The sequence below is a fragment of the Propithecus coquereli genome, unplaced genomic scaffold (genome assembly GCF_000956105.1).
Source record: "Propithecus coquereli isolate 6110/MARCELLA unplaced genomic scaffold, Pcoq_1.0 Scaffold117, whole genome shotgun sequence".
Classification (NCBI taxonomy): domain Eukaryota; kingdom Metazoa; phylum Chordata; class Mammalia; order Primates; family Indriidae; genus Propithecus; species Propithecus coquereli.
The window spans coordinates 660,082-680,553 of record NW_012135747.1 but is presented as its reverse complement, the minus strand read 5'-3'; the positions used below and the strand labels follow the sequence as shown (position 1 = coordinate 680,553).

Genomic DNA, 20,472 nt, shown 5'->3' with positions numbered 1-20,472 from the left:
AGACCGGGCCAGGATTCCAAAGGCCTCTAGTCCCAGACATCCTGGAGCTCATGGACCCCTTATTGTCCCTCTGCACTGAGCCTAGTCTGGGGGCAGCCTCCTGCCCCCCCTCTGAGCTGTGAGGAGAGAGTGCAGAAGGCCAGGGACTCACCACCTCCTAGAGCTAAGGTCAAGCCAGTGACAGCGACTCTACCTTCCACCCCCAGGGAGAGAAAGGCGATGCTGGCAACTCCATCGGAGGTGGCAGAGGGGAGCCCGGCCCCCCAGGGCTCCCTGGGCCCCCAGGACCAAAGGTGAGTCTTCCCTGGGATCAGGGTCAAGGGAGACGTTTGCTTGTTCTCAGACATCTCGCCGTCTCTAACCTTCCGCTCCAGACGTGTGGGTTTTCTCAGTGGATTCTAGAAAGGCCATTCGGGCCCAGCTCCTGCTTCCAAGCAGGTAGCTGTTTGACCTCCCAGGAGAGATGTCTTCCCTGGGGCAGACGGATGGTCCCATTGATTCAGGTGACTATGACGTAACTCAGGGAACAATGGCTATGCTATAAGTGAGTCAGGCGCTGACAGCTGCGGGGTCTTAGGACAGCCAGGAAGACCCCCCATCTTGGCTCTGACTAGCTTGCAGGTCAGGGATCAGCTGGGCCCCACCTGGTACTGCCACACCCAGGGGGAGGCTGGCAGCAGTGGAGCAGCCGCAATGGGGCTGCCCTACTTTCCTTTCACTGGTTGGAATGTGCAACGGTAAGATATGGGTTTCCCAAAGCAGATGCCTCCTGTGTTGCTTGGTTTATTTTAGCAGCACAGGGAAATGCAGGAGGTCTCTCTCTTAGCTCGTAAGGGAAGCATGAACTACTCTACATGATTCGAGGCAATACACTCATCCATTCCACCAGCATTTATCAAGGGCCTACCATGGGCTGGGCCTTCAGGGCAATGGGGCTGTAGGGAACCTGCCCTCAGCTTGTTCACAATCTAGCAGAAGAAACGAACCCACAGTTCAGAGGGGTACAGTGCAGAGAGCCGCAGGAACTCTGGAAGCAGGCCAGATGAAGGGCTAGGAAGGGTCTCCAGTTCAGCCCTGCCTGCCCATCCGGACTGTGACTACAACAGAACTTCCCTGGCACAAGCACCAGTTCTGCCAAAGGCAGCCCTGCCACCAGGGCTCCAGAATGTCCCAGTGCTGGAGGCAACCCACTGACCACGCACAGCACATAGCATGTCTCGGTCTTGATTTGGTGTTGGGGAAACGTGCTCACTATTGTCCTGTGTCCTTAGGCAAAATCAAGGGAAAGCCAGAAGACTATGTTCCCAATTCGTGTCCATGTTCCAGGTCCAGGCCAAATATTTAATAAGTGAATTATTTGGAGTGGGCCTGCTCCCACCTCTCTCTGCACCTCCTATCCTGGGCCCCCTGGGGTGCCCTGCCCAGATGCCCAGGGCCTTCACATTCACCTCTGTCCTCCAGGCAGACCCAAGGAGGTGCCTTCGTAAGTGTGCCAGACTCCAAAATGACCTGCCTCCCCATAGCCAGGGCCGATGGCAACCGTAGTCCGGCCGAGGGCTGTGACAGAGCTGGGCACGTGTGTACTAACCAAGAACAGATGAGGGCCTGGCTGGGCAGGGTGGACACCAGTGATTGGCACAGAATGTAGGGGAGGATTGGAAGGGACAGGTAGGGCTTCCAGAGAGGTGAGGCCCAGGCTGGGCTAAGGGCAGGTAGGAGTCAGATAGGTAGATGGTGCGAGGTAGCAGAAGCCAGCAGGGAAAGAGAGGCCCAGAGACAACACCCAGAGCGTGAGCGGCAAGACCGCCTTTTCCCCCTTGCGTGGCTGTCCTGTCTGCCCCGCGTGCTCTCATCCCATCTCTCTCCTCCTCCCCAGGGAGAAGCAGGTGTCAATGGCCAGCCTGGCCCCCCAGGACGGCAAGGAGACAAGGTACAGAGGCCCCCACAACCCAGGGCTGCAGGACGAGGGTCAGCTTGGGAGGTCAAGCCCCTCTCAGAGAAACAGTCTTGGCCGTCCCTAGGGCTCCAGCCTGGGGCACAAGGCTGGCTGGCCGTGACCCCTGGCTTCTCGTGTTCCTGGTTGGCCTGCGCTTTAGAGAGCTATCCACTGAGATAGCAGCCGTGCAAATCCAGCCTGGGGACCGGACGCTTGGCTGGGGAGTGACACGGAGCCTCCCAAGCCACTGGTAAAGGTGGGGGCCTCCCTTCCCTCCAGCACTCCCTCTGGAAGGCTGGTGTGTCCCTCACAGGTAGACAGCGACTAAAATGCTGTAGGGTCGGGGGGACCGACGGCGGGTTACCTGGAGCTGATGATTTTTTTTTTTAATTGTCGTCAACGTTAACGCTATTTCAGGCCAGTTGGAACCATGGTTTGTTTTTCCCAATTCACACTGTTTCATTTATTCCCTGTCGCTCTGTCCTGGTTCCAACAGGAGCAAGTCTCTCCACCCGCCTGCTCTGGGAGGTTGGGTGTCCATGTGCCTGTGTCCTCCTAAGACCTGACCAGGCCCCCCCACATCTCCTCCAGTGGATTGGGTCTTTCACAAGTAGAGGGGGCCCTAGAAGAACCCACGTGGGCTCTGCGTAGCCATTATCAGCCACGCAGGCAATTGGCAGAGAGCCCTCGATAGGTGGGCAGAACGGAAACAAAGAGAAGCAGAGGTCCTGCTCCCAAGGAGGTGGCTGACTCCGGGGACAAGGGAGAGGTGGCCAGAGGGACCAAGGGGGGTCACTAACAACGAACACAAGACAGAAAAAGTATCATTGAGTGTGAAGCAGTGGGGAGCCCGGAGAACTCAGAGGGAGAGAGGACTATGGCAGGTGTTCAGCAGATGTTTCCAGAAGGCCCGGGGACTGCACTGTAATGGACGTTGAGGTGTGTGTCTGGTTGGCCTGAGCAAAGATGAGCCTGATGCGTGGCCCGTCTGGGGATGTCGGGTTCTCTGCACCAGCTTTCCTCTAGTTTCACTCCAACTTTGTCGTGCAACAGGGGGAGCCCGGAGCAGCTGGAGAACAGGGGCCGGCTGGCCCCAAGGTACGTGCATCTCTCACCTGAAGTCACCGCGTGAAGCAACTTGACCTTGGGGTCTTGAGGAAGAGGGTGGGCAAGAGCATTCTGGCCCAGGTGGGACATCTGATGTGGCAGTGAGTGGACTCAACCTTCTCCAGGTCTGTCTAGTCCAGACTTCCCACGTGGAGTCTTCGGTATTTATTCCACATTTCCTGAGGGTCCGTCCTTTGAGAGTGTTTGGGGCCCCTGACAGGCCCTCTCCAGCTGCTCTGGGTCCACTCGTGTGCAGTCAGGTGTGGCCAGTGCTGGCTGCGGTCCCACTCGATAGGGAACAGGCAGCAGCTGTCCTCAGGTCCCTCCGGGCCAGGCCCTGGGTTGAGCTCTCATTTGCCTTCCAGGGCCCCAAGGGAGAACCAGGGAAAGGCGAGATGGTGGATTACAACGGGAACATCAACGAGGCTCTCCAGGTGAGGAGGCTGGTGATCTGGAGGTCCTCGTGGACCTCAGGACACAACCGCCCTGATGCAGTAGTAGCTCTTCCACGCTGCTGAGTGGTGGCCCTGCCCTCAGGCCACTGGGCAGAGCTTCCAGGAGAGAGTCACTGCCTTGGGCCTCCCACTGTGCAGCTTCCTGGCATCCAGGTGGCCAGGCCCTCTGTCTGGGCCCAGCTGGCCAGTGATCCTGGCTCTGGGCACCTGAGAGCCATAGGGGAGGCGTCCTGGCCCGCCGCGGGGTGCTGGCGCATCCAGGCCTGGGCCCACACTTCTCAGTGCGGGCCTGCTCCCCTTTCACGGGGTAGGGTCGCCTTCCGGGATTGATCTCCCTCTTGTGCGAAAGTCATCCTATTTCGAGTTCACAAGCTCCCCACTCTTCAAAGCAGGGTTTCTCCACCTTGGCACTATTGACTTTCCGGGTGGGTTGGTCTTTGTCACGGGGAGGAGATGTGTGCTCTAGGATGTTTAGCGGCACCCCTCGTCGCTACCCACTAGAGGCCAGTAGCACCCCACCCTCAGTTGTGACAACCAAAATATGTCTCCAGACATGACCAAAGTCCCCTGGGGAACAAAATCGCTTTATTTGGAGAGCCACCCCTTCAAAGAAGTCTGTGTATGCAGGTGAATCCATCTATAGGATGTAAAATTCTTTTTTAAAGCCAACAATCGTCCCTCTAATCTATTTTCTCAGTAGTTCCTTATTTGCTATACAGTGTCTGTTTAAAGGGAGACACACGGAAACCTTGAACTCTGGGTTCTGGGTGAAGAGGAAAGGACCAGGGAGGGGCCTCAGTAGGTGGTTAGAAAGAATCCCCTCCTCCCTGGGTAAAACAGAGTCCATTTAAGGGCATAATCTGAGTTTATTGCAGGACAGCCTCAGTGCTATTGGCTTATGAGATGCTGCGTGTTCTCTGTCCCATGATTACAGACCTGCAGGAGGAGTGGGGGTGGGTGGGACTGGCAGCCACAGAGCCCACCTGTGAGGGTCTACCCCCACCTGCGCTCCTGAGAGGGGTCCAGCTCCCACCATCGCGTGACTGGGCAGAGAGGGTCTTCCAGGTGGCTCTTGGTTTGCTCTTCCACTGATGGTGTGATGTTGGTTTTTTAGGAGATCCGAACGCTGGCCTTAATGGTAAGTCCTCCTCCTCCTCACCTTCCTCAGGCACTGGGCAGGGGCTGGGGAGGGCAGCCTGGTTGCAACTACTTGAGGCTTCCCTTCCAGAAAGCAGACACTGGGCTCTGGGTTAGGGTTGACCCAGCACTGCTGGGGCAGGGGGTGACCACAGCTGGAGGTGGGGCTGAGACTGGTGGGTGGGCTGCCCGTGCCCTGGGTCATGGTTGTCCTCTGTGTAGGGGCTCTTCACCCACACAGCTGTGCACTCTGGTGACAGTGTAAATGCTAGGTTCTCTGTACAGCTCTGTCAGGGAAATAGGAGGATGTTTTTATGTTTCTCTTTTTTCTCAACCCTCAGCTAATAAAATCCATTACCCTGAAAAATTAGTATAATAGCAACCGTCCCCATTTCCCCCATCCTGGAAATCAATTTCATTATCTGCACTTGGAAATCCAGTGAATTCCAAGCCTGGGTTTTGCATTTGTGCCTACCCATGGCAGGCGCTCAGTAAATATTGGTAGTTAAAATGACCACCACCCAGTTCCACGGCTAAGGTGGACAGGGGAGGCGAGATCGCAAAATTTTCAGATGGCTGGAATTTCAATCCACCTAATATTTCTTCACGCCTGTGTGCCATGGAACACACTTAGGCATGACACAAACTCAGAATCAAGCGCCACCTGTGTGACATCCCAATCCCAGAAACTGGTGTCAATGATGAGATTCTGGAATCCATGAGCTTCATCTGGGGATAGTAAAATGTATTATTTGAAATAGCTATTGGAAATAAAACCTTCCTGGAAACATTTTATTTCTTTTAAAGTCAACCTTGAGGTATAACTTACACACAATCAAAGGTACCCACTGGAGGTGTAGAGTTTGAGGAGTTTTGACAAATGTATGTACCCATGTATCCACCTCCCCAGGCATTCCAGAAAGTCCCTTCCTGCCCTTAGGAGCCACTCCCACACCTACGCCCAGCCCCAGGCCAGCACTGACCTGCTTTCTGTCACTGTAGGTCAGATCTGTCTTTTCTAGAACTTCGTGTGGATGAATCCCACAGCGTGCAGTCGTCTGTGTCTGGCTGCTTTTGCTCAGAACGTGTTTGAGATTCCTCCCTGTCAATGCGTTTGTCAGGACTTCGTTCCTTTTTCCCTGCCGAGTAGTGTTCCACCGTATGGCTCACCGCGTGTTCACCTGCTGATGGATATTCGGGTTGTTGCCTGGAGACATTTTAAGTCATTGTCCAGGAAAGTCAGATTTATCTTCTTGGAGCCCGAGGAGGCCCCGGAGTGCCCTAGAGAGAAGGGGAGGGAGAGGTGGTCGGTGCGGCTCTCGGAGCCCCACCCCCGCTTCGACCCAGGCACGCTCAGTGCTTGCCTGTCTTGCATTTTGGGAGTCCTGTAAGCCAGCCCCCGCGTACAGCCCTCTGGCCACGGGCCGTGCCTGCTCCGCGGGAAAGTTCTTGCACGCGTCTTTCCTTTCTTGTCTAGGGGCCTCCAGGTCTTCCTGGGCAAATTGGCCCACCCGGACCTCCAGGGATTCCAGGCCAGAAGGTAAAACTTGTCTTGACAAAGGGGGTGAAGACCCTGCAAGGGCACCGTGTGTGTCTCTGAGCACTTGACCCCAGGGCTGCCCCCCATCCTGTGACTCTTCCTTCTTCCCAGAGCCACCGCACACCTCCCGATGCTCCAAGGCCCTGTGGCCCTGCCCGCCCACATCACAGCCACTGTGGCGCTGCCATTCTCCCCATGTCCTCTGTCTTGGGCTCCAGTGATTCACACACCCCTCTGATGTCATGGGGCCTGGGTCCAAACACACCGCTCACTGCCCCTGCCCAACCAGACCCACAGCTGGGACCCCAAGCTACCCTTCAGGGACCACAGCATTTGAGCCCTCCCAGTCTCGCCCTCTCTCACTCCTTTGCTTTCCTTTTATAGGCCTCCTGCCCACCCCTGTGTTTTTTTTCAGAAGGTTTGCCCCTCTGTTCTCACGTCTGCCCCTCTGCCCTGCAAGTCTCTCCCTCTCCCCTATCTTTCAGACCTTTCTCATCTTTCAAGCCCAACTTCAAGGCCACCTCCTCCTTGAAGCCTCCCGTGATCTCTCAGGCAGAATTCACTGCTCTGTCCTCTCTGCTCCTCTGGGTAGCACCTACCCATCATTTGGCCTCGCCTCCCTTACCTCCCTCCCTGACCTGTGACGGTGATGATGCCAATGCCGGAGCTCCCAGAGGGGCAGCCAGGACAGGAGGGCAGGGGTGGGGGTTGGAGGAGACAGGAAGGCAGAACCTCTCCCCAGTGGAGACACGGGGCACTCTCAAAGGCAGCAGTGCGAGGCTGTGGCTCAAACATGGCCCATGGAGCCAGCATGCCTGGACTCAGACCTGGCTACCTCCTCACTCACTGTGGGCTTGGACACACAGCTCTGTGCTTTGGGGTCCTGACCGTTAAAACAGAGGCCATGTGAGCACACACCTCCCAGGGACGCAGTGAGAATTAAACGAGCCGGCTCTGTGGGAAAGTGCAGAGAGGGACGCCTGGCACGTTCAGCGTTAAGCACGGGGTGACTGACGATTGTCACGACCTCTGCTCAGAGTTACCTTCCCTTGTTCTGGCCACAGGGGGAGGTCGGACTGCCAGGCCCTCCGGGACACGATGGGGAAAAGGTACAGACAGATGTCTTGCAGGCAAACCTCTGAAAACGGTCCTCACCCTGGGGTGGGGGTTGGGGGCAGGAGGGCTCTGGAACAGGCCCTGCCGTGAGCCCTGTGGGGAAGGGAGGGAGGGCGGGGAGAGGGCCAGCACCAGGCCCCAGGAGGAACCAGGCAGACCCAGGCAAGCACCCAAGAGCCGAGTCCCTTGGGCCTCCTTCTCCTTCCTGCTCTCTCTCCCTCTCTCCTCTCTTCTCCATTACTGTGTCTAAGAAGTATTGTTGGTATTTTCTGAAGGGACCTCGAGGCAAACCAGGAGACATGGGCCCCCCTGGTCCCCAAGGACCCCCGGGGAAGGACGGCCCTCCAGGAGTGAAGGGAGAAAGCGGGCACCCAGGGAGCCCAGGAGAGAAGGGAGAGAAGGGGGACATGGGACAAGCAGGCTCACCGGTGAGTCCCCCTCAAGCGTGAAGCTAGCTTGCATGGCCTTGCATGGTGCCAGCTGCTGCCTGGGCTAGAAAACTGGGGTCAGGGATGGGGGGGCAGGGGGTTCACTCAGTTTCCCCTCAAGCTGCTCATTTATGAAGGCCAGAGTTTGACTCAGGAGACCTGAGTCCTATTTTGTCACCATCTGTCTATGTCCTTGGGAAAGTCACTGAGACTTGCAGAGCCTCAGTTTCTTCATTTCTAAAATGGGGATCGTAATGCCTGCCCTGGATACTTCACTGGATTGTTGAGAAAGAGATGAAATCGTGAGTGTAAAACTGCCTCTTTGGAAAGCATGCAGAAGCCCTATACCCAGAAGAGGTTGCATGCACAAAATAGGGGCCTTAGCCAAGTCCAGCTAGGCTGCTGACTTGACCTGGGAGCCTTCTCTGGGCGTCAGTGGTTTGCATCTGTAAAATGGGCACCATCCTAGACACTCACCCTTGGAGCAAGGGAGCCACGTGTGCATGCCACAGTTGGTCAGAGGCTCAGCATGATGACTTGAGCTTGACTAACAGAGATCTTTGTCGATCTGTAGGGTCTAGACGGCCCAACTGGGGAGAAAGGAGAACCAGGTGGCCAAGGCAGACCCGGAGCGACAGGATTGCCTGGCCCGATTGGGCTCCCGGGATTTACAGTAAGGCGAGAGGGCTGGGTGTCAAGGTTGTCAGCAAGCAGCTCACTAGGGCCACCAGCCTAGGGGGTGCCTGGCTGTGCAACAAGCCTACACTCACCCCGAGCCTGCCTGCCCCGCCTGGGGGTCTCTGGATGAGCAGCTACTACACTGGGGTGTAAACGGGGGTCCCGGCTTCCGCGGCTCACAGCATGGTAGCCTCTGCCTTGAAGCATCAGCCTAGCTCAAAGGTGCTAGAATGTTCAGGTCAGAATTCTCCTCTTAGAAGTGGAGAGAGCCTAAGAGGTCAACCAGTCCCAAGCCTGACCCAGTACAGGAATCCCTCGCCAGCCGGACAGGCAGGCAGCCCACAGCCTTCCGACATGGCCTGTCCATCGTGGGGCAGCTCCGGGGTGGAGGGAGCGCTCCTGGATGTGGCGTGGAGGTGTCCTCACCAGCCTCCCTGCATTGGCCCGTCAGAGGCTCTGGCCTCTGGAGCCATATTCATTTTCCATTGTTGCACAACGAATCACCGCAAAGTTAGTGGCTTGAAACAACACACATTTAATGCCACATGGTTTCCGTGGGTCAGGAGTTCAGGCACGTCATCGTCGGGTCCCCTGCCCAGGGTCTCACAAGGCTGCGGTTAAGGTGCCAGCCAGCTGCACTGGAGCTGGGGTCCTCTTCCAAGCTCACCAGCTGTTGGCAGAATTCAGCTCCCTGCTATAGTAGGGCTGAGACCCTCAGCGCCTAGGGACCATCTGCAGTTCCCTGCCATGTGGCCGTGCCCACAGGGGGCAGTTCACGTCACAGCAGCTGGCTTCTTCAAGGCCAAGACCAGCAGGAGGGTCTCTCTAGTGTCTCATACTAGCAAGACAGAGCCATGTGTTGAAATTTGTAACATAATCACAGGAGTGACGTCCCATCACCTTTGCCATATGCCCCACTCTATGGCTTAGAAACAAGTCCCAGGTCCACCCGAGGGTCTGTCCACTGCAGAGCCCATGAGGAGTATCAGCCTCCCCTCCCACATGCTAGAACCTCAGATTCCTGAAGACAGTGATGGCAGCCCCTGCCCTTTGGATGACAGTCCTCTGTCCTTTGGGCCGATCACCTCCACATCCTCTGCAGGGTTCCTTGCTGACACCTAGACCAGCCGAGTCCCAGTCTAGTTCATCACAGATGTGAGGGTGTGTCTGTGTCCAGGCTTCCCCATGGGCTGGCATTCACACTGTGCTGTTTTGTGCCCGCAGGGCGAGAAAGGAGAAGCCGGGGAGAAAGGTGACCAGGGAGCAGAGGTAGGTCCCACCTGCTCTTCCTGTTGCGTCACGGGAGAGTATTTGACAGGGGCCTTGTCAAACGATAGTCTCTCCAGGAAGCAGACAGCATTTCTGTGCTTTAGAATGAAACTCACAACTGCCTGACACAGGAGGGGCAGGAAGCTGAACGTTCGCTGAGCACCACAGCCGGGCAGGCACTGAGCCTCAGGACCGCACTAGTCCCCCATTAACCATGTCCCTCAGCGGCCTTCACAGAGTGCCTCTGTGCGTCTGCCCTGGTGCTAGAGTCGGGAGGCAGGAAATAAACAGAACCGTCCCTCTGCGCTTGCAGGCCCCAGTAATGGGCACTGGAGTGGCAGCAGCTCAGGGAATCAGGCGAGCATCCCCAAAGATGTACCATCTGGGCAGGGTCTTGATGACTTCGTAGGAGTTTGCTGCCAAGCTTCAGAGGTAGGCTGTCCAGGTAGAGGCCTTACTCGAGAAGTGTGGTAGTGAGAGGAAGAGGAACAGCTGAGTGAGAAATAGTCAGGATGGAGGCAGTGTTTTCACGAGCCGGGAGAGAATCAGGCACATTTGTGGGCTCCAGGGGCAGCATCAGGGAGGCAGCAGAGCTCCAGGATGCGTGAGGAAGGGGATGTTTGGTGGCAGGGCCTGCACAACCCAGATACCGCCTCAGAGGTGGGGGACAGACCACCAGGCCTGCCCTGTTCCTGACAAAGTCTCCCGGCCCCATCACCCTTCAATATCACCAAGCCCTGTCTTAATTTAGTGAAACAGACTTGATTATATAATGTTCATGTTACTTGTTTAGAAATGCTAAGCCTCCAGGGCCGGGCACGGTGGCTCACGCCTCTCGTCCTAGCACTCTGGGAGGCCGAGGTGGGAGGATAACTTGAAGTTAGGAGTTCGAGACCAGCCTGACTGAGCAAGAGCAAGACCCCGTCTCTACTAAAAATAGAAAAAAATTAGCCGGGCATGGTGGCATGCACCTGTAGTCCCAGCTACTTGGGAAGCTGAGGCAGGAGGATCACTTGAGCCCAGGAGTTTGAGGTTGCTGTGAGCTAGGCTGACTCCACGACACTCTAGCCCAGGCGACAGAGCAAGACTCTGTCTCAAAAACAAAAAGAAACGGATAGCCTCCTAAAGAAATGATCCTGAATTCAGGAAAAGCATTATACATAAAAATGTTCCTCCCAAAAGTATTTAAATTGGAAACATCCTACATTTCTAACAAGAAGGAAAGCATTAAATAATTTGTGGTAATAACACCAATAGTAATAATAGTCACCATGTCTGAGAGCTGTCCTTGTGCCAGCACTGGACGGAGCCCTGCTACATAATAACTGGTTTGCATTCCACTCAGCACACCACCAGCACAAGGAGGCTTGTGGGGAGAATATAAAAAATGGGTTTCATACTAAGCGAAAAATAGCAGAAAACCAAATTTTATACGTATGTATACCATAAATATATACATATATGCGTATATAATATCATCAAAAGTATATACAGGCCAGGTGTGGTGTCTCACACCTGTAATCCCAGCACTGTGGAGGGCTGAGGCAGGAGGATGGCTTGAGCTCAGGAGTTCAAGACCCACCTAGGCAACAGAGCGAGACCCCATCTCTACAAAAAATAGAAAAATTAGCCAGGTGTGGTGGCACATGTCTGTAGTCCCAGCTACTCAGCTACTTGGGAGGCTGAGACAGGAGGATCACTCAAGCCCAGGAGTTTGAGGTTGCAGTGAGCTATGATGACGCCATTGCACTCTAGCCCAGGCAACAGAGCAACATCCTGTCTCCAGAAAAAAAATATGTGTATATATATATATATATATATACACACACACACACACATATGTTCGAATACATTTTATGCAGCAAAGTGTTTAAATATTTTAAACTTTTTTATTTTTAAAATTATCATACAAGTAAAATTGACTTCTTGGGGAGTGTGTACAATTCTGTGAATTTTAATACGTGTATAGATAGATTTGTTTAACCACCACCATGATCAAGATACATGATTACTTATTTACAATAAGAATAAAAAACAGTAAATGTTTTAAAAGAAAGTAGAGTTTCCAAAGAGTATGTTCTCTACAAAGAGACAATCGTGGAGCTCAAAGGTCCACAGGTCCAGGGGACGTTAGGGTCCACCTGTCTGCCCAGTGTAGGGACTCCCTCTGTGGGGGCCTGGCAGAGGAGCAACTGCCCTGGGCAGGGTTCTACCCCTGGGACGGCGAGGCACCTGAGAAGAGCCCCAAAGCTGAGGTGGGGTGGCCAGCTCAGAGACGAGCAGGCAGGGGCTGCCTGTAGACAAATGGACGTCTGCCCTCATCAGACAGACTCTGCCAGGGGCACCATCCTCCACAGAGAAGATAGCCCTGGGCTTCCCCATCTTCACCGTCCAGCCAGAATCTCTTCTACTATGACCTGCCCTCCAGGGTACTGAGCTTGGCAGTCCCCATCCTGTCTGTTATGAACCTGGGGGGACTTGAGAAAGATTCTTCAGAAACATCTCAGTCTCTCCCCCATTCCAGATAACCATTGTCTGCTCCTCTAAGCCCAGGGTCTCAAACTCAAATGCTACAAGGGCCAGACATGCAACAAATGACTGTAAAAGGTCTGGGCTTTAGAGACAATAGGGAGTAGTGGGGACTGGGGTAAACTGAAGATCTCTTGCCCCACCTTGAGGGAAGGCTGTTATTCCACTCCAGGCAATTGTTGCCAAGCGTGAACAAGAGCCTAGTGCTGCTAGAAATTCTGTTTTGTTTTGTTTTTAAGAAAATCTGGAAGAATAGATATTTGGGGGACCTTTCCTGGTGATGTTTTGTTTTTCAGCACTGAGCAGGCCAGTGGGTTGCTATGAGTTTCTGACCTGTTCTAAACCTTGTGGGGGAGAGACAACCTCTGCTGGGCAGTCCTGTCCTCCCCTGGCCTTGCGGTCCCCAGCTGGACCCCGGGCTATGTCAGGACAGAGGGCCACTTCAAGTGTAACAGGACGCCCCTTTGGTTTCTAGGTTCCTGGGCCACCAGGGCCAGAGGGGCCTCCTGGACCTCCGGTAAGTTTGGAGGGTTTATCAGTAGTCAGTCCACTGTGGCCAGGTCCCTAACATCCCCTCCCCTTGACGGTCACTGGGCTCAACCTCAGCCTTAGTCACCATCACCTCCTTCTCCCAGGGCGGGATTTTCTTGTCCACAAACCCCTCCCTGCCCCTCTCCCCTCCCATGTTAAATAGCATCATCCAAGTGACACTGAGGAGCGAGGCCTTGCCTGGTTCCTTGGAAACAGCTGACTGGCATAGTAGCCCCAGGGTCCCTTTGTCACTAGGCTCTGCCCAACATTTACTTCACCCTTTGCCATCAGACATTTGCTCCTCCCCTTCCCCCTTCCTGCTAACCAGCTGGCAAGAAGAGCGGGACTAAAATAAAAAGTGACCACTCAAAGCCAGCCCCACAGGATTGGCCTTCCCTTGGTTACAGAAATGTAACCGTGGGTCCCCTCTACATGGCACCTAAGGCCGCCAGGCACCCTGAGCCAGCAGATACTAGACCATGCCTTTCATGGTTCACGGTCCCCAAGGCACTGTGTGTCACCTGTTGTCGTTGGTAGAAGCAATAGTAGCAATAACGACAGTAGCCAACATTTATTGAAACTTACTAGGTGCCAGACACTGTTCTAAGTGCTTTGCATACATTAATTTAATTTTTGCTGAATTACCACTGAATCTTCCCTTGATCAGACTCTGGGTCAATCATAGGGCCACAGAGAGATTTTTGGTCAGCCCCTGGCTAAGTAAGACCAGCTCAGACTGCACCCCAGGAAGCCCCTTTTGTATTCCCTTCTACCTCTCACATGCAGGGACCCCAGACCACATCCTGCACCCAAAGCCCTTGCTCTTCTGCGGTCCAACTCGTGGACCAGAAATGCAGTTCTAATGCACCTTGTTTTGATTCCAAATGCAGGGGCTCCAGGGTGTTCCTGGACCAAAGGTAAGATGAGGTCATGTGACAGGTGGGGAGGGGGCTGCATCAGTGACAGCAGAAAAGAGGGAAAGTGCATCAGAGGCCCAGCTGACTCTTTTCCCTAAATGGCATCATGCGACACTCCGGCCAGCGGGGTACAATCAGGGCAGAATGAGTCCTACCTGTCCTTTAACATTCGTCATTGACACCTGGCCTGCTTTGGATTCAGACTTTCCCCATCCATCAGATGACCCCACAGGGACAGGTTAGACTCTCAGCAAAACAGTGAAATCCTTTTCCCGTCAAACCTGACCCAGACCCTTCACTCACCTGAGCATAAGTGGGAGAGAGACAGCGACACAGCGTGGACCCCTCCCCAGAGCAAGCCCAGTGGACGGTGGGCTGGGGCTCTCCTCATCTCCCCCAAGCATTTCAAATGAATAAGGAGGCTGGAGGCTGGAAGCTGCTGGCATGATAGCAGCCCTTGCCTCCTGCCCTGCTATTCTTCAAGGGACTCTGGGGCAGTTTCTTCTCCTAACCAGGTTGTGAGCCTCAGAGCTCTGGTGGTGGCATTTCAGGCACCTGCCAGCAAATTTGTGCAAGATCCCAGTTTCCCAGCCATGAAGATAGGCATCTAGGCCAAAGCCTGGCCTGGAACTGCCCTGTGGGTTTGTCCCCACTTCATCCGTCCCTTTTCCCTTGAGGGCCTCACAGTTACCTCGGGGTCACAGGGGACACTAACTGAAGCAGAGGCCGGCTAAGAATTCAGGGATTCTTGGAGTCCCCTGCCTGCCACCCCTGGCCCAGCCACCTCCACCTCTTCCCTCCTCTACAAACCGAGTCTGCAGGACCCCAGAGTGCAAGGACGTGCGTCCAGGCCGTGCCTTTCTGTGATCTCATCCTGTCTCCCTTTCCTCCAGGGGGAAGCAGGGCTGGACGGAGCGAAAGGAGAGAAGGGTGTCCAAGGAGAAAAAGGAGACCGAGGGCCCCTGGGACTACCTGTGAGTACCAGCCCAGCAAGACTGGTGGGGAGCCCAGCGGGCGTCCCAGTGGGCCAAGGGTGCTGGGCCGGGCCCAGGAGAGGCCCCTGGAAAGCTCACAGTTCCAAAGTCTGCACATTCCAGAGCTCCCTGCAGTTTTGCTTTCCCACCTGGGCAAGACCCTAGACTCTAATCCTCTCTCTTTCTGAGGGCCTCTTCCGGGCCAGGCCCTGCCTTGGTGCCGGGGGAACACGAAGCTGAATAAGGGAGGCTCCCCACCCCAAAGGGCACCCCGCAGGAGAGCCAGGAGTGGCCTGAGAACGGCCTGAGTCATGGCAGTAAAGCCTGCTGCCCTGATGGGGGCCGAGCTGGGAGGGCTTGGGAGCAGCGGGACAATGGGCTGTTCTCCATCGGTCCTGCCTGTCCAGATGAACCCTAAGACAAGCCCTGCTCTCTCCTCTTAAGCACTGGCCAAGCAGGAAAGCAGGGAAAAGGTCAGATTCTGTGGTCCCCACAGGCTAAGGCCACTCATCTCCCGGGTTCCTGGAAGTGTCCTATCTCAGCCTGCCCAGGGCTGGAGTCCCCCCGTCAGAGGCGGCAGCTATTCAGGAAGCACCCACACTTCCCGATGTGGGGCTGGGTGAGCCCCTTGGCTCCAGGCCCCAGTGGGCCAGTGGCCTCTGCACTGCCTCACCTGTGTCCAGGTGAGCACATCCCACCACCCATCCTGGAGCCCGGCTCCACACCCCCCACGCCCTACCGAGGTGGGCGCTCTTTTGGTTTGCTTTTCAAGAGCTGGAAGGGACATTAGGGATCCATCTCATCATTTCCACCGATGGTCCCAGAGAAGAGAGTCACTTGAGGTCACATATGAAGTTGGTGGCCAGGCTGGCAGCTGCTACTCGACAGAGGCCGTGGCCTTGCTAAAGGGCTCTTTGCAGCCACTCGGGCCTCCTCTGTCACTGGCCCGAGGCCAGTTCCCAGCCCAGGTAGCCATAAAGAGCGGGGATCAATGGGAAGCCCAATCACCCCTGCTTGGCAGGGCTTGAGGGTCTGGTTAATGTAGTCACAGCAACCAAGCGGCCAGTGCAAAAGGGATGATTCCACCCTCATTAATGCAGTGGATGTAGGAATATTTAAGAAGCTGATTCACTTGACAGACTACAGAAAACTGATGACTTTAGCAGACATTTTCCCATGTCTTAAGCTGTGTCCGGAATGATGAAGTACTTCCAGCTATTAAAGAGCCTTCCTGCCCCCACACGACCACAAATCTCTCTTTGTCCACATTCATGGCCCCAACAGCCCTAGTGAACATTGGAGAATTCAGTCCGGGGTTGACATAAAATGGCACAGAGACCAAACAGGTAACATAAACAAAGAAAGTGCCAGATCAAAGACAAACTACCCAGTCTATCATTAATTTTCCAACTTTTGATAGAGGCATGGGTGCAGAGAAATACATTTTCTAGCTTAAGGAAACAACAGAACAAGCATATTCGTAGAGGGCAACTAACGTGGACTTGAGGGAGACAATAGGGAGTGGTGGGGACTATGGTTCACTAAAGACCATGTATCCCTTCTTAAGGGGAGCAGCCCTTTCTCAGCTCAGATGACTGTTGCCTTGGAGGAAGGAGGGTTCAGTATTTCCGGATCTTCCAATTTTTGAAAGGAAGCTGAACATCTGGTGTTTTATGTGAAATCTCTTCCTTTTCTAACATTAGATCAAAATGATTTGCAATACTGCAGACCATACAGAATATGTCAGAGGCCCACATATGGCCTGAAAGCTTCTAATTTGTGCCTTCTGCTCCAGACCTCTCAAGACAACTTAGTTTTAATGCTGTGTAGCTAAAGTTCTGTTTTCAGGCTTCACCAGATGTTTTATTCACATAGTAGCCTCCTGTTTTTCCAGGCGTACCCTACTGGGTTCCCACCACTTGCCCTACGGAAGTGGTTCTGAACGCTGGCTGTGCACTGGCATCACCTGGGGGCTTTGCAAACATCCCATTACCCGGCCCCACCCTGGGAGACTCTGGTCGAATGGGGCCGGGGTGGGGCTCAGGCAACGGTATTGTTTAACATCACCCCAGGAGATTCGAACATGCAGCCGGGGTTGAGAACCACAGCTCTCTAGCCTGGTGAGTCCAGCTCAGTCCCAGAATCATGTGGTCTTAAACTGAGAACGGTCCCTGCGGAGTCCTCCTGCCCAACACCCTTTCCCCAGGAGGAAGCGGCTCCTTGCCCTCCCTGTTCTAGGGGCTGCCCCCGACCTGACCCTGGAAATCCTGAGGCTGAGGCTCAGCCGGAAACAGTTGTCAAGAACTCAGTCCTGACCGGGCTAGGTATCCCCACGGCCTTCTCCCTGATTTGTCATATTAGAATCATTAGAAAAATGTCCCCCTGGTTTCCCTGGGTGGGTTTCAGAGACAGCTTCGTAACCCAGCGTTGGAGCGAGAGCTCTGCTGCCACCGTGTGCATCACTGGACAGCGAGGTGTGAGGGCGCCGGGGAGCAAGAGGGTCTGAGTAGCTCCCCACCTGCTGCCAGGTCGCTCCAGGGGGTGCATGGCCTGAGACCTCTGTCCCAGTCAGCTGCCTCCAAAGCCTTTTTCTATACAAGAGCCCTTGCCTGGGAGCATATGAGTGGACTGAGTTTGGGGTGAGCTTTGCAGACGATAAACTGCCAGGGAAATGTCCGGCATCGTTAGTATTGTCATTCGAGAGCTAACTCTTCCCACCCAGCTGAAGCAGATGCAGGCCAGGTTGTACCCAGATTTCAAAACCAGGTGCTGTCACCCAGGGCTGCACCCTTCGGGTTGGTAGGGCAGGATGGCCTGGTCTCAATGGGGATGCAAAGAGACTGGGAGGACCACCCTCACCTGGGCCCTCCGCGTGAACATGGCCTCCAGGGAAACCCACCCCGGGGAGGATGCACAGCTCTGATTCTAAGACATCTCCCCAGGAAACGCTTCTGCTTCCCTTTCCCCAGAGCACTGAAGCCCCTGGGAGAGAGGTTTCTGAGAGGGGATAAAAGGAGAGAGGGGCGCAGGGGTGTGGAGGGACAGAGTGGCCGTCGGCACCGACCCCTGCCCAGCCTGCTCAGTAGCCGGCCACTGCACTCAGCGTCTCCATGTTTTTGTTGGTTTCCATGTAAATACCACTCCCTGTCGTCCCAAGCTTATTTCTCCATTGTTTGATTACCGGCATTTATGTCTGTCCAGAGTCACTGCTTTACTCACCTCTTCCCTCCCCATTGTTCCCTTTTCTCCCTCCCGTTCCTCTCGTCCCCTTCTTTTGGTCACACTGTGCCCTTCGTCCAGGGAGCTTCAGGTTTGGACGGCAGGCCTGGGCCACCGGTGAGTCACTTCAACACCCCTCACCCGCCCCACCCCGTGCCCAGCCTGTGATCCCTCTCGTCTGTCCCGCTGTGGCCTCGTTTCCCAGTGAGTCATGCCTTGTCTCACCACCAACACCAGAAAGGTACCTCGGGGCCACATGTGGCCTTCTGGATCCTTGCATGCGGCCTTTTAACTGAATCCAAATTCTACGGAACAAATCCTTTTAATAAAGAGCTTTGTCCTGTGAAGTTCGGATGCAGTTGAGGGGCCGTACTTGGGGATCTGGAGGGCCCCATGTGGCCTTGAGGCCGCAGGTTCCTCACCCCACCCCCATGTGCTCAGTTGAGAAATGCTTTTTCAAGCCTCTTGAACAAAGATGGCCTTGACCTGAATTCCCCTGTCCACAGTATGTATGCACCCAGGGACCTCACCTCTGCCAGGTGTGGGATGGGAGGCCGCTCGAGCCCCACTGGCCCTCATCCTGAAGGCAGGCGGAGTCCAGCCGGGGTGCCTGGCCCCGGGTCTGGGACATGACTGTCCCCGCCAAACACAACAGTGTCTGTATGTGCCCGTCATGCTGTGTTGTCTCCATGCTCTGAACTCTGTCCATCTCCTGTCTGCCCACGAGGGCGTCCTAGTCCTGTGCAGCCGCCAGTCTGGTGTGTGGGGTGGGACAGCAGGGAAGGCTGAGGTCAGGTGTAGCACATGGGAGCACAGAGGCCAGTCCCAGCTCAGCATCCTGTGGGCACGTTATGACGTCACCGTCCACTGCCTGTGGCACCGCAGCAGTCCCACCACCCAGCAAGGGGGTTATTGCAGGGCAAGTGAGCGACACTTGGGGCCCCCTCTCTCCGTGCTTCCTGATTCCGCAAACTAGGCATTGTATACTCTCGACTAGAAAGCACCTGGCCCTTCTGCTTGTGACAAACAAAGGATCAGAGAGAATGTCCCTCCTGTCCACCTTCTGGTCCTTCCCTGAGCAACCTGTGAGGTTGTCAGAAGGGTGGAGCCCCTGGCCGAGCCCCTCACCTGCCCACGGTGTTGAGAGTGCTGACCGTTGAGGGCTGGGGCTGGATGTCCCAGCTCGGGGGCCAGAGCCAGAGCCGCCTGTGCGCCCAGCCCTCCCCGCCAGGGAGGAGCCCTGCAGGCCACTTCCAGGGCCACGTCTGCGTGGCCTGGCCAGAGCACAGAGTTCTAATGAGCTGGCTGGAGCGACACCAGGGGAGGCGAGACGTCGCAGGGGCTCATGTGTGGAGGGCAGGACACGCAGATAGGGGAGAGAGGAGGAGGACGCACTGAAGCACAGCCACAGTGGGCCTTCCCAGGGGTCTGGGGGACTCACAGCTGATGCCACAGATACCTTTGGAGGTAGGAGGGCCGAGAGTGACCCCCATCAGAGCCTCATCCTGTGAATGCCTGTTCTGTGCCCTCATAAAGAAGTGGAGGTGACATGGCTGGCCGGAGGTGACAGACCTCTCCAGACCCCTCCCCCCACACATTGACACAGGCGACATCACAGACTCTCACGCACGTTATCAGGGCTCTGTTCCTCCACCACAGGCCCTCCCTCCCCCCCCCACCTAGCACACACCTGCGCAGGTGCCAGGTCAGGGCAGGGGGACGACCAGGGCTGGAATCAGAGAAACCAAGATTTTGCTCTCACCTGCTCTCCCGTTCACGTCGGATAGGGAAGCAGTCGGAACTCGTATACTGTCCCCTTGCACCTGGGGCTTCGCTCTCCTCATCAAATCACTATTACAACCTTAAGGGAAAACGTCTGTAGAAAAAATTAACCCTGCCCTGCCAACATTAACATCTACTGGGCACATCCCGGGTGTCGGGCTCGGCACCAGATGCCACGCCCTGAGACCTGGCAGCGGCCGAGCGGACTCTCGTGCTGCAGGTGGGAAACGGAGCTCAGGGGGCTCAGGGCACCTCCAACGTCCAGGAGTTTGTGGGCCTCCACTGCAGGGCTGGAGGCAGCCCCATGACCTGGCTCCTTTTACTTTCTGCTGTGCTCTTGCCACGGGTGCCCACCGCCTCCCTGCTCCCCTCACAGTGGCACAAGGGGACAGAAGAATCATGTTGCCCTTTTCGTTTCCCCTGAAGCGAATCGTTCCCCGCCTTTCACAGCCACACTCAGAGCACCAGACACTGCCGCAGCCCAACCCCACGTCCTCAGGTCCTCGGCTGACACGGACACTTGGTCCGGCCAGGCTGTGACCTGGGGAGCTGTTGGCTTGGGTGGTGGCAAGCCCTGCTGTGTCTGAGCCCCGTGCTCCTGTGGCTCCAGCGTCCCCAGCTCCCGCGGCCCTAGGGTAGCTCACGACACACCTCCCCGCCAGGTCAGCGTCCATGCAGACAGGGGCGCCCCAAGTCACTGCCCAATTCAGCCTGTTCCACAAGCCTGGGCCTGGACAGAGAAGGCCCCAGCCAGAGGATGAGGCCATGAAGGAGTCTGTGGCGGGCGGGTGGGGCGGGCGCCGCTGAATGACCCTCTCACGCCTGCCTCTGTGTGCGCCCGCATCGGTCTCTGT

General features: G+C 55.6%; 1 protein-coding gene across 3 annotated transcripts in view; it reads left to right on the top strand.

Moving 5' to 3' along the window:
- COL13A1 (collagen, type XIII, alpha 1) overlaps nucleotides 1-20,472 on the top strand; it is a 148,962-nt gene that overhangs the window by 115,468 nt on the left and 13,022 nt on the right. For 2 of the 3 annotated variants that reach the window (XM_012658683.1, XM_012658673.1), the window contains 11 exons: nucleotides 207-293; nucleotides 1,877-1,930; nucleotides 2,990-3,034; nucleotides 3,409-3,477; nucleotides 4,613-4,636; nucleotides 6,113-6,175; nucleotides 7,240-7,284; nucleotides 7,567-7,719; nucleotides 12,671-12,712; nucleotides 13,617-13,643; nucleotides 14,537-14,617. In XM_012658683.1, the coding sequence (XP_012514137.1) occupies nucleotides 207-293; nucleotides 1,877-1,930; nucleotides 2,990-3,034; nucleotides 3,409-3,477; nucleotides 4,613-4,636; nucleotides 6,113-6,175; nucleotides 7,240-7,284; nucleotides 7,567-7,719; nucleotides 12,671-12,712; nucleotides 13,617-13,643; nucleotides 14,537-14,617 (690 nt within the window). Of the gene's footprint in view, nucleotides 1-206; nucleotides 294-1,876; nucleotides 1,931-2,989; nucleotides 3,035-3,408; nucleotides 3,478-4,612; nucleotides 4,637-6,112; nucleotides 6,176-7,239; nucleotides 7,285-7,566; nucleotides 7,720-9,621; nucleotides 9,667-12,670; nucleotides 12,713-13,616; nucleotides 13,644-14,536; nucleotides 14,618-20,472 lie in introns of all 3 variants that reach the window. The other variant, XM_012658664.1, reaches the window with a different exon arrangement.